The 14,627-nt window shown below is 41.3% G+C and overlaps 7 protein-coding genes and 3 non-coding genes across 10 annotated transcripts; 4 read left to right on the top strand and 6 right to left on the bottom strand. All coding sequences in view use genetic code 12, as the record gives it.

The window, feature by feature from the left end:
• Nucleotides 1-132: 132 nt before the first annotated feature.
• Nucleotides 133-2,553, top strand: FOB63_000755 (uncharacterized protein; the record flags this gene model as incomplete). Its single annotated transcript, XM_002619597.2, has 1 exon — nucleotides 133-2,553. One exon carries the CDS (start codon nucleotides 133-135, stop codon nucleotides 2,551-2,553), a length of 2,421 nt encoding a protein of 806 aa, XP_002619643.1.
• Nucleotides 2,554-2,791: 238 nt separating this feature from the next.
• FOB63_000756 (uncharacterized protein) lies at nucleotides 2,792-3,778 on the top strand (the record flags this gene model as incomplete). The annotated part of the gene is made up of 1 exon (XM_002619598.2): nucleotides 2,792-3,778. One exon carries the CDS (start codon nucleotides 2,792-2,794, stop codon nucleotides 3,776-3,778), a length of 987 nt encoding a protein of 328 aa, XP_002619644.2.
• A 60-nt stretch (nucleotides 3,779-3,838) lies between these two features.
• Nucleotides 3,839-4,828, top strand: IPK1 (inositol pentakisphosphate 2-kinase; the record flags this gene model as incomplete). The annotated part of the gene is made up of 1 exon (XM_002619599.2): nucleotides 3,839-4,828. The coding sequence occupies one exon, from the start codon at nucleotides 3,839-3,841 to the stop codon at nucleotides 4,826-4,828; it is 990 nt and encodes a 329-aa protein (XP_002619645.2).
• Nucleotides 4,829-4,890: 62 nt separating this feature from the next.
• NCP1 (Ncp1p) lies at nucleotides 4,891-6,930 on the bottom strand (the record flags this gene model as incomplete). Its single annotated transcript, XM_002619600.2, has 1 exon — nucleotides 4,891-6,930. One exon carries the CDS (start codon nucleotides 6,928-6,930, stop codon nucleotides 4,891-4,893), a length of 2,040 nt encoding a protein of 679 aa, XP_002619646.2.
• Nucleotides 6,931-7,465: 535 nt separating this feature from the next.
• FOB63_000759 (Smc5-Smc6 complex subunit) lies at nucleotides 7,466-8,350 on the bottom strand (the record flags this gene model as incomplete). The annotated part of the gene is made up of 1 exon (XM_002619601.2): nucleotides 7,466-8,350. The coding sequence occupies one exon, from the start codon at nucleotides 8,348-8,350 to the stop codon at nucleotides 7,466-7,468; it is 885 nt and encodes a 294-aa protein (XP_002619647.1).
• Nucleotides 8,351-8,544: 194 nt separating this feature from the next.
• Nucleotides 8,545-8,616, bottom strand: FOB63_005512. The gene has a single exon. It is a non-coding gene; the product is annotated as a tRNA-Gln (tRNA).
• A 1,036-nt stretch (nucleotides 8,617-9,652) lies between these two features.
• On the bottom strand, nucleotides 9,653-9,724 carry FOB63_005511. The gene has a single exon. It is a non-coding gene; the product is annotated as a tRNA-Gln (tRNA).
• A 244-nt stretch (nucleotides 9,725-9,968) lies between these two features.
• On the top strand, nucleotides 9,969-11,342 carry FOB63_000760 (uncharacterized protein; the record flags this gene model as incomplete). Its single annotated transcript, XM_002619602.1, has 1 exon — nucleotides 9,969-11,342. The coding sequence occupies one exon, from the start codon at nucleotides 9,969-9,971 to the stop codon at nucleotides 11,340-11,342; it is 1,374 nt and encodes a 457-aa protein (XP_002619648.1).
• A 25-nt stretch (nucleotides 11,343-11,367) lies between these two features.
• Nucleotides 11,368-13,899, bottom strand: OSH3 (oxysterol-binding protein related protein; the record flags this gene model as incomplete). Its single annotated transcript, XM_002619603.1, has 1 exon — nucleotides 11,368-13,899. One exon carries the CDS (start codon nucleotides 13,897-13,899, stop codon nucleotides 11,368-11,370), a length of 2,532 nt encoding a protein of 843 aa, XP_002619649.1.
• Nucleotides 13,900-14,261: 362 nt separating this feature from the next.
• On the bottom strand, nucleotides 14,262-14,335 carry FOB63_005510. The gene has a single exon. It is a non-coding gene; the product is annotated as a tRNA-Val (tRNA).
• Between the last annotated feature and the right edge of the window lie 292 nt (nucleotides 14,336-14,627).

Consider the following 14,627-nt stretch of genomic DNA (forward strand, 5'->3'; position numbering starts at 1 on the left):
TACAATCTTATTTTGGCCAGCCTTTGTTTATATCCTCTCGTAAGACAATGGTAAAGGTGTCTGGTCCTGCACGCAGTTGCGCTCACCACTTGGCCGCAACTGGATCCTCATAAGTCGTCTTTACCTTGTCCCATGCCCATTAAATCGTTAGAATCCTACTTGTTCGAGCGCAAGCTTGTAAGTACAAGCTCAATCCAGATTCTTCAGAATGCGACCATTGGTATTGATGTCGAACATTACTTGAGCAGAATCTACACCTACAAGAAGGAACAGTTTTTGTTTAGCGTCGGTGGGGTGCCATCCTCATTGAAAAGCTATATCGAATCTGACTTGAAAGTGTTCAAAGAATTCAATATCCGTCCACTTTTTGTGTTTCCTGGATTACACATTTGCTCGCAGCAACAAGTCCCTGGTACAAATGAGTTGACACCTCAAGAACAACACTTGGAGTCCACCTGGACAAAATTGTACTCCAAACATTCGAACCCAAACAACACAAGTTATGTTTACTTGAACGAATCATTTCGCTTGCCTGTTGACCCATTGCCTATCCGTACAATGATGAATGACTTGATCAAGTATCTCATTGCCAATGGTATTGACTACATTATTAGTCCGTACAATGCTTCTTTCCAATTATCCTACTTGCATCAGGCAGGAATCATTGATTCCATTTACGGGTCTACAGATATTCTTCTTACCAATGCCGACAAGTTCATTTTGGGAATGGAGTTTCAATCCAAAGATTTTAGGTTTGTTGATAAGCGGAAAGTTTTGTCTGAGTTAGACTTGTCCGAAAGGCAATTCTGTGATTTGAGCATTATGGTTGGATGTTCTGTGCAGCCTGAAACTTTTTCCAATTTGCCTCCATTGCCAAAACCTAATCCAATGTCGCCTTACCAACAACTTAGCTATTTCCGCATTGCCTTGGATATTTTTTACCAGTACAACACCTTTTGCAATGGGACCGCGACCGATATTTATGGCTATCTCTCTGGCTTACATGATGAATCCTTGTTGGAATTATATTTCGCCGGTCATGCTGCTCTTAAGTACATGCCTGTAATCAATACTGATGGTCAAATCAGTTTGTACTTCACAGAAATGGCAAAGTTTGGCTTCGTTGACGAAGCTGATGTGCTTAAAAATGAAGAGGAAAAAGAGACTGGTGCTCAAAAACAAGATACAGAGCACAAATCCTCCACGAAAGCTAAGGTCGTACCTCCACTTAAAGTCCCTACTGAGATCCACAATGTTGTTTCTCAAAGACTTCCTCCTGAAATCTACTTCTATCAATCTCTCGGGTTATTACCTGTGAAATTGTTGGAAGCAATAACTCTGGGTCGTTATATTGTGCGCCCTCCCCTTGAAATGGGTCTAGGCGATGGTTATAAGAAGCTTATTACGTCACCTTTAGCTGAAAACACCCTTGATTATCAATTTAATCTTATCACCCAGTCTTTGGCTAGGTACTATCAAGTTAAGAAGATAGATGTTAAGTATTGGTTTAGAGAAGAACCATTGCAACTCAACAATAGATTGACTCCACCTATGTTCATGAGGTTGAACCATTTGGTCTTGAAGAATGATGACATCAAGGAGTTTTCTTTAAAATCCTTTTTTTCAATTCTTCCAACTAAATTTGATCCTTCTTCAAAACCTGATACTCGCGAACTTAAAACTAAAGACTTGGTATCATCAGCATTTTTGAGAGCTTTGTTTGTGTTGGGTGCAATCAACAACACCTCTAATGAGATAAATAGCGTTCCTGAGATTCTCAAAAAGTTTGTGAATGTTGAACCAGACGTCTCAAGTGCTGTTCTTCAAGAATTGACTTTACTTTTGATGCTTCTTAACACCGGCAGCCTCAAGTTGTGTTCCTATGATAGAAGCTACCCTGGTGTTCTCAAGAGCTTCAAATTTGCTGCTCCTGACCTTGAACTTTCTTCGGAAGAAAACGAACAAGTTGCTTTGATCTCCCGCATATTTTCTTTGCACAAGCTCAACATTCATCCGATTAATTACCAGGGGCCAATCTCAAGAAGTTTGCTCAACTTCCGTAGTCATATTGTCTTTATTCAGAATTTGTTGGCCACGTCCACTCAAACATGCTTGGTTGACATGATTGTGAGACAAGATGCCTTGAAACTTAGTTTCGACCTGAGAAAAGACTGGTATGAATTGGTTGATCAACTTCCATTTTACATGGAACCTAACAATACTTTACTTGGTGTGGTGGGGGAGATTTTCTTTGACCACTGTATTAAGCTGGCCAAAGCTGGCGAATCCCCCGCCAATGCAAAGAAGAAGTCAAATGACTATTTGTTAGACCAGGTGTTTCAAGTGGGTAACCCATCGTTCAATATTAATTTGAATAGCTCCAATAGTGTCACCCCACATCAACTCCAAAGTGACTTCCAAGAAGGGTTGAAGCTCTGGAGGAGCTTTGTTCAAATTTCACAGATCGCTCACGATGTGGATCCAAAACTCTTTTCAAAGAATGACTTAGATTTCATTGAAAAGACAAATGCACTTGTCGCACGCTTTACTTAAGTTTCGAACGAATGCGACTTGCTGGTATGAGTATGCCAAAAAAATATTTAAACAATTTTTTTTTTTCCTTTTTTTTTTTTTTTTCTTTTTTTAGACAACATATCAGTGTTTTCCAGCCTAGCATCAGCTTGCTGCGTTGTAAGATGCCAATTTATATCTTCAAATATTGGTGGATCTAACGAAGTAGTGTATGAGTTTTTCGCGACGTGATACCACAGAGGGTACTACTTAGTCAAGAATGCAACTGAGAAGCTTACTAAGAAAAATAAATAGTTCACATGGCCGTTTCTTCAGTGGCGTGGCCAAGCCTGTTATTGACATGACAAACAAACTGCTTCCTCTTTCAACTGGTAACGGGCCATTTGTTGAACTTCCCACAGTTAGGCCAATCGGAGAACCAGGAACATTGTTGAAGATTCAACTTCCACAATCATCGATACTAAATATTAGAACCACGTCTGTCAGTGCTGTGAATGGAAATATTATGGATGTGTCGAGTGAGCCGCAACTGTTGACTGAAGATTTGCAGTTTCACAAAGTGAGTCTGACGTCGCCAATGTCCTTGCTTGTATCTGGGACAGCATCTGGGTCCAACAATTACTCATTGATTGATGTGAAAAAGGGAGACAAGTGGGAATTGGCAGACGTCGATAATCTAGTTGCATGGTCCGGTTACGACTTATCGGTGACACCTAAAAAGACTGGGGTCAGAACATCTTTGCTTTGTGAGGGGAAGGGGTTTTTGGTAGTCAATGGCTACCACAATGTACTTGATGTGACTGTTGAAGAAAACGAGCTGATCCTCTTGAGCCCTAGTGCTCTCATTGCATCCAATGTCCACTTAGATACAACTTCAAAACTTGGCACAACACAGTATGAATTCTGGAAATTGAATGTGGGAAAAGTTACGGTGCCACATGCCGTGCTGTCAGCCTTTGCGAGCATGTATAGACGTCTCAGCGACGTTTATTCTCGGGCAAAAGTATCTATACGTACTTCCCTAGGGTTGCTGCGTGATATAGAAGGGAAGTTCCTTTACGTCTTGGAAAAGGTAAAGGACGCACAGAAATGGCTAAGTCTTACAATTAAGTGTCATGTTTTCAACAGAGCGCCACTTTTTTACGTTGTGAAAGGTCCGGCAAGAGTGTTAATGGTGGATAAAAGTCAGCTTCCTAACACGATGAATTTTACGAAGACACAAATTGTGGAGCAGTGGCGATCGTAGTTGGCGATAGCGCGCGATCATGAACAAATGCGCCTCTTTATAAAAGATTATATAGAGATAATGGACACAACAAGACTATTAGCAGACGAATGGAAATATTTTGCCAAGGGCAATGCCAATCTTCTATTCAAGTATGTGGGTCCTGAAGAAAGTTTGCGGAATTATCTATTGAGACTACGGATGAAGAAGGATGCCGGCACATACATTCCCACACTAAGCATTACCGAGTTTATCGATACGAAATGCAAAGCTCTTTTTCCAACAGAGATCATCAGCACTAAACTCGTGGAACTAGACGATACTTTTTTATCTAGCTTGGATACGAATGGATATGATTTGATGCCCGGCGAAAAGTACGGGCTTCTTCTCCCAAATATGCTTGCCCAATGCAATGACCACCTCACTTTATCCAAACACTGCTCCCTTCATCTAAGAGAAGAGCTTGGCATTGTTAAATCTGCCGTTATAGAGTTGAAGCCTAAGTGGCTTTATGATAATCTAGACAATTACTGCAGAACATGCCTGATTCTCCAATTGAAAGGTCATGAAAGACATTTCTGTACCTTGGATTTACTTAGCACTGAGACCGTGGCGAGAGGAGTGAAAGACTTGCTTGGCAAACTCCCTGATGCTATCAAAGCTCTGTTGAAAAACAGTGACTTCCCTATTGAACTGCTATTGATCGAATACTTCGGTGGTTCCGAAAGTATTCTTCAAAAGCTAAAAGCGAAACAGGATTCTTTGGATGATGGGACAATCTTGGCGAATGTGAAGTCTGAATCAGACGTACTGGATCAACTTGCTTTGAGAATGACATTACGAGATGTGGGCGTTTTCGTGGTTATTGAACGAGGACAATGTGATGGACAAGTCATCAATATCCGTGATCATGGAGAGTGCACGGTTGCAGCTCGAATTTATGACTTGGACTTGAAACCAAAAGCTCGATACAAACATTGGGTATCTACGGAGCTCAAGTTGGGAGATGTTTACAATTCGAGTAACCTGGATTGGCCTCATTGTGTGAAAAAGACCGAGTCTCAAAAGTAGATATTGTAAGATCATCAGGCACTACATTATAGCATTAATCACAACTTTGCATTACACCTAGTCTACCACACATCTTCCTGGTATCTATTTTGCACCTTGAAAGATCTGACCAACTCGGCCGCTCTCTCAGTGGAAATGCCTCTTTCACTAGCAAGAATTTCAACAAACGTGGACTGGACGTCTCTGGCCATTCTCGATGCATCACCGCAAACATAGATGAATGCACCTTTTTCCAAAAGTGCGTTGATCTCCTTAGCTCTTGCCAAGATTTTGTGTTGAACATAGACCTTTTTATTGGGGTCTTCACGTGAAAAGGCCACGTCCAACTCAAAGTTCTCTCCAAGCACTTTTGAGTATTCTGGCCATTCATCCTTGTAAAGGAAATCCTCGTTTTTGTTTCTGCAACCGTAGAATAATAAAATCTTACCAAGAGGGGCGTTCAGTGACGTCTCGAGTAACTTAACCTTCTCTCTGATAAAACCTCTCATAGGTGCAAGACCTGTTCCAGGACCCACTAAAATAATTGGGGTACTTGGATTGGATGGCAACTTAAATGTTGATCTCCGAACATGGACTGGAAGTTTATAGTTGCTAAATTTGTTCTTTGGGCCATTCAAGTCGTAGGATGCATATGTCTTGTCATCCGAGTGGTTTTGATGAACTTCAATGTCCTTCAACAAATTTGTGGCCACACCAGTGACAAGATGGCCATCGTGTTCCTCGGCTTCGACAACAGCGGTAACATGGATCGAGGTCTTTTCGCTCATGGATGAGGAGGAGATGGAGTAGTAACGAGGTTGCAAGCTAGGAATGAGCTCTATCAAAAAGACGAATGGAACACTAGTCCAGGGAAGACCTTTAGAGATTGACAAAAGAGCATCAGCCAAATTGAGATATTTGCCATGAATTTCCTCAGCAAAAACCAACTTGTCTCCGCCCAATCTCAAACATTCCTTCTTGGCGTCTTCATTTGGAGCGAATGGAGCAATAGATGCAAAGGCTTGTCTGGAAATGGGACCTGAGATTTCCAAATGGTGTCTCACAACTGCTTCATAGGTAATTGGAGTTGGGAAAGGAAGCGCCACAGTAGAGTCCAAAGCCTTCAAAGAGAAAACAGTGTCTGCCTTTTCTGCCAAGCCAAAACATTTTAAGAATTGAGCAACATTTTCATTAGAGTTGGACGGCCAGATCGCTAAATGGTCACCTGTTGTGTACCTTAAGTTGGAGCCTGAAATATCAAACTCTGCATGAACACAGTGTCTATCCTTTGAGTTAAACAATTCTTTAGTCTTCGTGATAGGAGCAAGGTATGGATGTGTGTGGTCAAATGGACCCTTTGTCAAATCTTTGGTAAAATCGACATATGCTTTGTTTGGCTCACCATTCGAAACTCCAGCATCTGAGCTGGATAAACTATCATCTTCAGTAAGCTTGAAAGAAGGTTCGTAAACCAGTTCACGTTCTTCAAGGCTCAAGTTGGTCTTCAAAGCGTCAAAACAACTTTCTTTCCAAGCAAGAAAGTCCTCATCCATAGTTCCAATTCCATCGTCGCCTTGGCCATATGGAGCAATGCGCTCTGCTCCAAGGGATTCGAGCTTCTCGTTCAATTTTTGGCCCATGGCATTGTAGAACTCATACGTTGAGTTGCCCAAACCGAACACCGTGTACTTAACATTGGCCAATTGGTCCGCCTCATTCTCCAACCAGTTGAAAAATTCCACTGCATTGTCAGTTGGCTCTCCCTCACCGTATGTTGCAACCACAAAGAAGAAAAGATAGTCTGGGTCCAAATTCTGAACATTGTCGTAGTCATAGTCTGCTGTATCTGCAGTCAAGACTCTCAAACCGAATTTCGAAGTCAACTCCTTGGACAATTTGTGGGCATAGTCCTCGGCAGTTCCCGTCTGGGATGCGTAAAAAACAACAGCGTTTTTGTTGTTCTTCTTCAACGTGGAACTGATATCTCTATCATTTTCGCTGCCATCGTCTGCGAGAAAGCCAGATGAATGGGGGTCAGACGAAACTATATAGTCTTTTCCAAAATAGTAGGCCACAGCTAGCGCCAAGGCAGTGATGACCGCAATATCCAACGTATCCAACATGGTTGTTCAAAGGGGGAAAAACAAATGGGTGAAAATCTCGTGTTTGCCAAGTTCGCGGACGCAGACTGATATCGTTTCCAAGGAAGGTCTCTTATACGAGCTCGCACTTTTCGGGAAAAGACAAGATGGTCTGTTTCCTTGAAGCTATATACTTTGACTGGGGAGGTAAAAAGTGGGGCAAGTATAGATTGCGTTTTGTTTGATGGTTTATCACAAGCGGCAGGCTTTGGGATCAACTAATACGGCTTTTCGACAATCACACTCTTTCACATGAGACGCGATCAAAGTTCGCATGTGCTAAATGAGACAAACTATGAGCGGGGGACGATGTTCTTATAATTTTACGCAAGAAGATGATCGATGATTCTTTTGTTGAAGTTTCATTCTTTTCATCTTACTGTACTAAGATAATTTTATACAATCGAGGCAATCATGCCTCCATTTGGTAGCACTTAAGCTGCGTTGAAAAATTCCGTGCAGGGCCCTCTCCGAATATTCCGCGCCGAACTCGGTAAGTGTATATCATTAGACTCAGTCATGACTGGACATTATTTCCTGATGCGGAATTTTCAAACGTGTCATCGGGAAAGCATCTTTTCACTGTTTCAATGCATTTGGGCTTAAGTTCCTCTTGCTCCACGATTTCATTCAAAAACTCTAAAAGCGTATGTGCATCAAACTCCCGTAGCGTTCTCTTCCCGAGAGCATAACTCACGATAGCTGGTTCTCCGCCGTGTGCCTGTGCAACAAGCTTTTGAAGATACTCCTTTTTCGTAGCTTCCGTCAAAACTTCTTGAGTCGTTTTATTGAGATTAGGAACAACAATGTTCAAGTTTTCGGAAAAGCCAAATTGTGAAAGGCCATCTAGAAGATCAGACTCGCGTATCCTGTTTTCATTCACGATGACGAGACCAATTAAGAGCATGATGATTCCTCCAAAGATACTATCCAGCATACTAACTGTGGTTTCATTCCTCTTCTCTTTGTTCATGAAATAAAATGTGTCGTAGGGATTTCCTTTGAATTCGGAGCCATCTCCATTCTCAACAAGCTTCTGTAAAAGAAGCTTGGTGTCTTTTTGGAGGTTTGACACGAGAACTATGTCGTTGGTGCTCTGGTCTAGTTTTAACCCGAACACTTCTTTGAGTTCTGCATCGACCTGAGAAATAATCGCTTTAGTGTTTCCTTTCACATTGTGTTTGTGGAGAATAGCAGTAAAGTGTTCTCTTCGTATCTTTTGATTCCTTGCGCTTCTTGTCATCACCATGCGTAATAGGATGGACACGATAGCTGAACTTCTTAGCTCGTCTTCAGCAGAAGGGCTACTTTCTCGCGTTGCAGAATCTTCTGCTAAAGGAGTTCTATTTTCTTCTGTGTAATCCCCGTCATCTTCAATTTCTGTTCTTCTTCTTTTGGACATTGAGAGAAGCGGATTTTTCTGATCTTCTTTTGAATGGGATGTCGCGAATTAACAATATTGTCGCAGAAATAAGAAGTGAGAGCCAGCTCGAAAAGGCAATAAAACTGAAGAATACTACTCAATCGAAATAAATTTTCTTTGATACCAAAAGTAAAGCTTTGCGATCGTGTAGACGGATCAGAATCAAAAAAGAAAGGTCGTACCCGGATTCGAACCGGGGTTGTTCGGATCAAAACCGAAAGTGATAACCACTACACTATACAACCTTCTACGTTTGCATTGTTGATGAGTGTTCAATATACTCTGAATACTTATAAACTTCAGGGAGAAGAAAGGTATTGCCGAGGTTGGAAGCGTCACAGATTTGCTTCATGAAATTTTTGATTTGATTACGACTTATTTTGCTTTTAATTCTTCTCTGGAACATCCATCAGTGATATCCTTCTAATGTAACCTTTTATTTTGGGGCATTTTTTTAGTATCGTATCTGGATCTAAAACCATGTATCAAAGAATTCTGTAAACTATAGCTTTGACGGGTTTTCTAAAAGGTGTTTCATGAAGTGTTCCTAGTTTCACTCAGCTAGGGTTTCTCGGTGAGGGATACCATGTTCTTTGTAAATAGGCTGTTTCTTGTGCAATGGGGTGAACTATCCTTATCCATTCTTGAGAGTTGAGGAGGAGTCTGGTGATCGAAACTTTAATATGAAGAGTCGAATGACTTGCCCTCTTTTCGTTTGGTTGATCGAATTCAGTAAAATGTTCATGCTGTTATTGAAATCGTATTTGGTGCTTTTGTTATAGCAGTTGCTGTATATCGTTAGTAATTGAGTCTGGGTACCTCCTTCTATTTTTTTTTTGACATTATTGATTTTTTTTAGGTCCCTTATCGTATTTCGATTTCCAAAAGTTGTAAGAATTGTATCGTATGAGCAAGAACTTATTATTGAGCTACCTTATCGTAGGACAGAATAATTAAATCTGATTTGTTCACTTGCTTTTATAATGAGCTTTTACTTCTCAGTTGTCTATTTTAGATGAACTCTTCATCTCATCTCAGATTTATTCTTTTCTCTCTGAATTGTCAAAAGTAGGCACTATACACGAATATGCTCTTTGTAAAAAATACCAATCGGTAATATCTTCTCAACAAAGCAAATATACTCTGCTGAAATGGCATCCTGATTTCACTCCACTTGTACATAAATAAATTCCCAAGCATCCAACACACAATGGACATGTTAGTATGACTTGCACTTTCTATCTTCGAATTACTCGCAGTATGAGACAAAGAAACAAAAAAAGGTCGTACCCGGATTCGAACCGGGGTTGTTCGGATCAAAACCGAAAGTGATAACCACTACACTATACAACCATTTTATATTTGCATGAAAATTCCAAATAGTGGAATCAAAGTATGAATGAAGAATCTCGTCTTATTCATAAATAAATGTGTGGGCCAGCAAAGATGCAAAATAAATTGCAAAATAGATCTGATCGTCGTCTGCGGAAGATGGTCATGAATGGAAAGCAACATATGTTGAGTAGTGCATATACCATAACGGATATAACGCATTTACCCCACTATTCCATCATCATCACTCTGTATTCAAGTATTCATGTCGTGTTCTTCTTTGGAACTCAGTGTTCGACGGCTCAAAAATGCCTTTGATCTAATAGACCCGATGAGTGTCCCAGATCTTCGTAACTTGAAGTATCTTGAAAACACTGAACACTTAAATTGTCCCATATGCCAGCAACCTTTCTTATCTCCAATGACAACCCTATGTGGCCACACGTTCTGCAAAGAATGCATCGAAGAATGCTTTAAAATCGGTTCGAGTTCAGATGACGACACTTTGACGGGGTTCTGTCCTCTTGATCGGACTCCCATAGATGCTAAAGATTTGAATGAACTATTTCCTACACCATTGATTGTTACGAATATGGTTGACGATCTTCGTGTATACTGCTTAAACCGTGATAGGGGATGTGAATGGAGTGGTCATCGCTGGGAGATAGACCATCATGTTCGCCAGGAATGCGATTTTACTCGTGTACCTTGTAATCGAGCTCGCAAACAAAGAAATGTGATCGCTGATGAACAAGAAGAAGACACCCTTCCAGCCGACGAAGAGAGCTCTTTCCGTTGTTATGAATTAACAGAAAGAAGATTTCTCAAAGACGAAGAACACTGCGTCCACGAGGAGTACAAATGCAAATTCTGTGAAGAGAAAATCACAAAAATAATAGAAGAGAGTCATTTGACGACAGAATGTGCTTTCAATTATTCAAAGTGCGAGCTTTGCAATAATGACATGATACCACTCAAGAATTTGAAAAAGCACAGTGAGAATTGCTTAAAGTCTGGAAGAATAGTGTGTCCAGCACGCGAAATCGGGTGTCCATGGTCTGGAGATACGGAGCCATCATTGGAAAACCATTTGCTGCATGGTAATTGCTCACTCAATCTGCTTTTGCCGTATGTCAAGAAGCTAGAAAACAGAATCGAGGAGGTTGTTGATGAGAACAAAGTTCTTAAGAAACAGATAAATCAGATTCTAGATGGAATAGTTCAAGGAAGGATTACGAACCTTGGCTACAATCAGCACATTGAGGAGATTGGAAACTTTAGGAGGGACTTAAACCAAGACGCGCTCATCCATATCAACTACGAGGTTGAAAGATTGAGAAGTGAATTAGAAGAGAAAGTGAACCCCTTCGTTGAACGCGAAGCAGGTGCCGCTACGGAACGCCAAAACATTTTGAACAACCTCATGAATGATAATTTCCTCATGAAGGACGAAATGAATTTGCAAAGGGCTCTTCTCAACAGTGTTAGAAAGCAAGTTCAGTTCATGTTGTTCCGGAATCGGAACTCATCTTCTTTCACCGGAGCCTCATCAGGAATGAATTCCGTCGAATTAGAAGAACCAACTTTTGATCTATCCTCGAGGTCAAGTTCCGAGGAGCGTCTTAATTTAAAGCTTTAGATAACTAATCCTAAGTATATAGTGATCACCATAATTTTGCCGTTTCTGGCCATTTTTGTGCCTTCCTCCTATTCCAGTAGCTTTCAGGACCTTTCTTGTACACCCATTCCCCAGTTTCGGGCTTAGAAGGATCTCCTCCTTCATGGACAAAGTATAACGGAACATGCGAGCCTCCCAGCTGTTCGAGTTTCTTCCGACGTGCTCTTTGACCTTCTTCCAATTGATGCTTGAGTTTTTCAGCACTCAGAATGTCACATTTTTCGTATGCTTGCATATCTGGTCTCAACCGAGAATCTGATGGAGGTAAGAACCCGTCTTCTATTTTGGTAATTTTGTTTAAGGTGCCCACAAACTCTGTAAAACCGAACTTTTTCTCCCAATTAGGTAACATAGCACCAGCTGTCCATATTGTTTTCTCGATGGTTCCTGATTTTAAGGTCATCGATTCCGTCCACGTACCAACCACAGTTGAGGGAAGGCTCCTTTTTTGAGAATCATAAGCCTTGATCGTTAAATCCTCTGAGCGGCCAGTAAACATTCCTCCTTTCGCAAACTCAACAACGGCTCTTTGACCAGAACTGGATTTGACGCTTATGGACGATGAAGGCTCTGTATACTTCTCTCCTGCGATGATGTTTTTGAGTACACATGTAGGATGGTTCCAGGTGAAGACTTCACCGGTCGACTTTATACTCAACCTCACTGTGCCACTAGTGTAAAACTCCGAGGTTTTACCCCAAAACTTCTGAGTCGGCGCTGGACTAAAAGACAATGTCCACGTTTGGGACTCAGCATTCATGGCAAAAACTGCAGGTCTGTGAGATACTTTTTCGCTAACGAGGCGGAAACCTTTATCTTCTCTAACAAGCTCGAATGTTTCTCCTAGCAAAGGGTTAAATGGTTTCCTCAAACTCCGTACTTTCTTCCTCATACTCGAGAGGTATGTGACTGCGAAGGCAGCAATTCGAAGAATCTTCTCCCCTGAGGCTTCCAGGTAATTGCCTTGCAATGCATTATCTATCATGTCACAGTACTCCAAAATTTCAGCGTACTTTTGCAAGATCGAAACAGGTTCGTTCATATCCACGGGCATCGACAAGGAAGACATATCTTTACCAACGTTCTTGCGGACAAAAGAGAGAAGGCTAGGAGGATCATGTTCGAATACTGGAACATCTGCAATTCTTTTCACCGGCTCAAGAGGTAAAGGACACAACGAAAGGTCTGCGTCGTCGGTCGTGCTGGGGTTTTGTTCAGATGCTGCATCATGGAGGGAGGCAGAAGGGACCGGTAACTCGTCTTCTGAATTTGAATCAGAGTCAGATGATTCATGCTCTTCCAGTTCATCATCCCACTTCTTCTCAGTTGGGAAAGAATCCATAATTACCACAGACTCATCAATTTCATCTCTAGCATCGAAAAACTCAGCAGTAGAAACTGAAGGAGAAAGGTCAAGTCCACTGTTTCTTTCGAGAAACTCTTGCACTTGACTGCAAATTGCCAGTATATGCTTCTCTAACTCGCTCTTATCATAGTCACCAGACAACAACGACGCCAACCTCCTCTCTGTATCCACAAGAATGCTCTTATAGTCGTCATTATGTCCTTTGGCTGCTGATTCTTGAGGAGTTGATTCATTTTTCTTGACGATATTGAATGCATCTACCCAGGCATCAAAATCATCTTTGTTTAGAGCCTTGAGGTCCCAAACTTCCATTCCAGAGTCAATAAAAAACTCCCTTGTTTTAGAATTTGCGCTGACAATCGACGATTTGATTGGCATTTGGCCTCTCAAATTTTTGTCATTGTTTTTGAAGTATGACAACGTGCCGTACTTGAAATTGAGAACAAATAGTCTTTTCGTAAATCCCTGGAGCTTTTTTCTCCTTTTTTTTAAAAGAACACTTTGCAAGACCTCGCCATTTTTAGTTGTCATTATATTGTTCGAAAGGTCTTTCGAACGTGGCCCGAAACTTGGAGATGGCAAAGGAGTGCCATTATTGATGAACGAGCTGGCTTTTGACATAGAGCTAGAGTCTGCATTAGGCACGATTGTAGAGCTAAAGAGAACTTTTTTGCTGGTGGTTTTTGAGAAAGAATTGTCAAAAATAAATGCAAACATGCCACCTTTCGTTATCTCGAAAGTACCTTTCAACAATTCGCCAGGTATGAGCTTGTTGTATTTTTTAATTGGCACCAAGTTCGAGCTGTTCAAATTAGAAGAAAATGTCGACGACCTTGATTTTGTTTTATAAGTGCTCAGTTCTGTAATTTGGTTGACAGAAGCAACCGACTGCGACCTCATGCGGTTCATTGCAATAGAATCCATTGTGTCTGAGGAATCAGAAAATGGGGCCATAGGCCTCTCTGGAGCATTATTTCTATCCAGCAGTTCTCCTGCCAACAGATCCGTGGAGGTGCTGAAATCACTCTTTTTGTAAATGCCGAAATTAATAGACTTTTTCAAAGGTTTAAGCTCCCAGACAATTGAACAATTGTCCGGAGCATGGACCCATTTGACCAAGAAATCCTTCGAGTGAATTTCTAGGGTTTCCATTTCAGACGTGGTTCTCGGACGTGGAATTCACAACAGACCTCTCCCGGATTTTATATGTTGATGGTAATTCATATGGAAATGAGAGTCGCATACTATAAAGGGTAATCCCCACATCATACAGGAGACCTTTTGTAAGGTGTCACATGGGGGAGATATTCGAAGATTCAGACGTTCCCAATGTGTCTATGCTAGTTTCACAATCAGGAAAACAATTTGGTAATGGAGGAAACAGCAAGAGTCACGAAAAAAATGAAACCGATTGTTCCTTAAATAAGGTGCACTTTTAGAGAATGGATCATGTGCTCAATTTAGGTGTATACATTACCTCGGCCATACAACGCGCGGATTTTAGCAAAAAAAAATGATCACGCCCAGGCTCGAACTGGGGACCTTCTGCGTGTGAAGCAGACGTCGTAACCAACTAGACCACGCGACCTTTCTTGAACATTTGGATTTTAGTGTAAATATGGCAGCTGTGAAAGCAAATGGTATGCCTCACCTTTGAAGGGGCGGATAAACATTTACTTGGAAGCTATTCGTATCCATATAATGAGAGAATTATTGGCCAATCCATCTAAAGAAACAATCTCCAGTTTACCGGCTTGTCTTATCAGCGCCACACCATTCCCAAAGCGGTATCGCTATCTGCGACAACGGAAATTTGTACGCACAAATCCGCACTATCTTCCAGGATATAAAAGATACAGTCTCCCACAGAACAAGTTACA

The sequence above is a fragment of the Clavispora lusitaniae genome, assembly GCF_014636115.1.
Source record: "Clavispora lusitaniae strain FDAARGOS_655 chromosome Unknown tig00000003_pilon, whole genome shotgun sequence".
NCBI classification, from domain to species: Eukaryota; Fungi; Ascomycota; class Pichiomycetes; order Serinales; family Metschnikowiaceae; genus Clavispora; species Clavispora lusitaniae.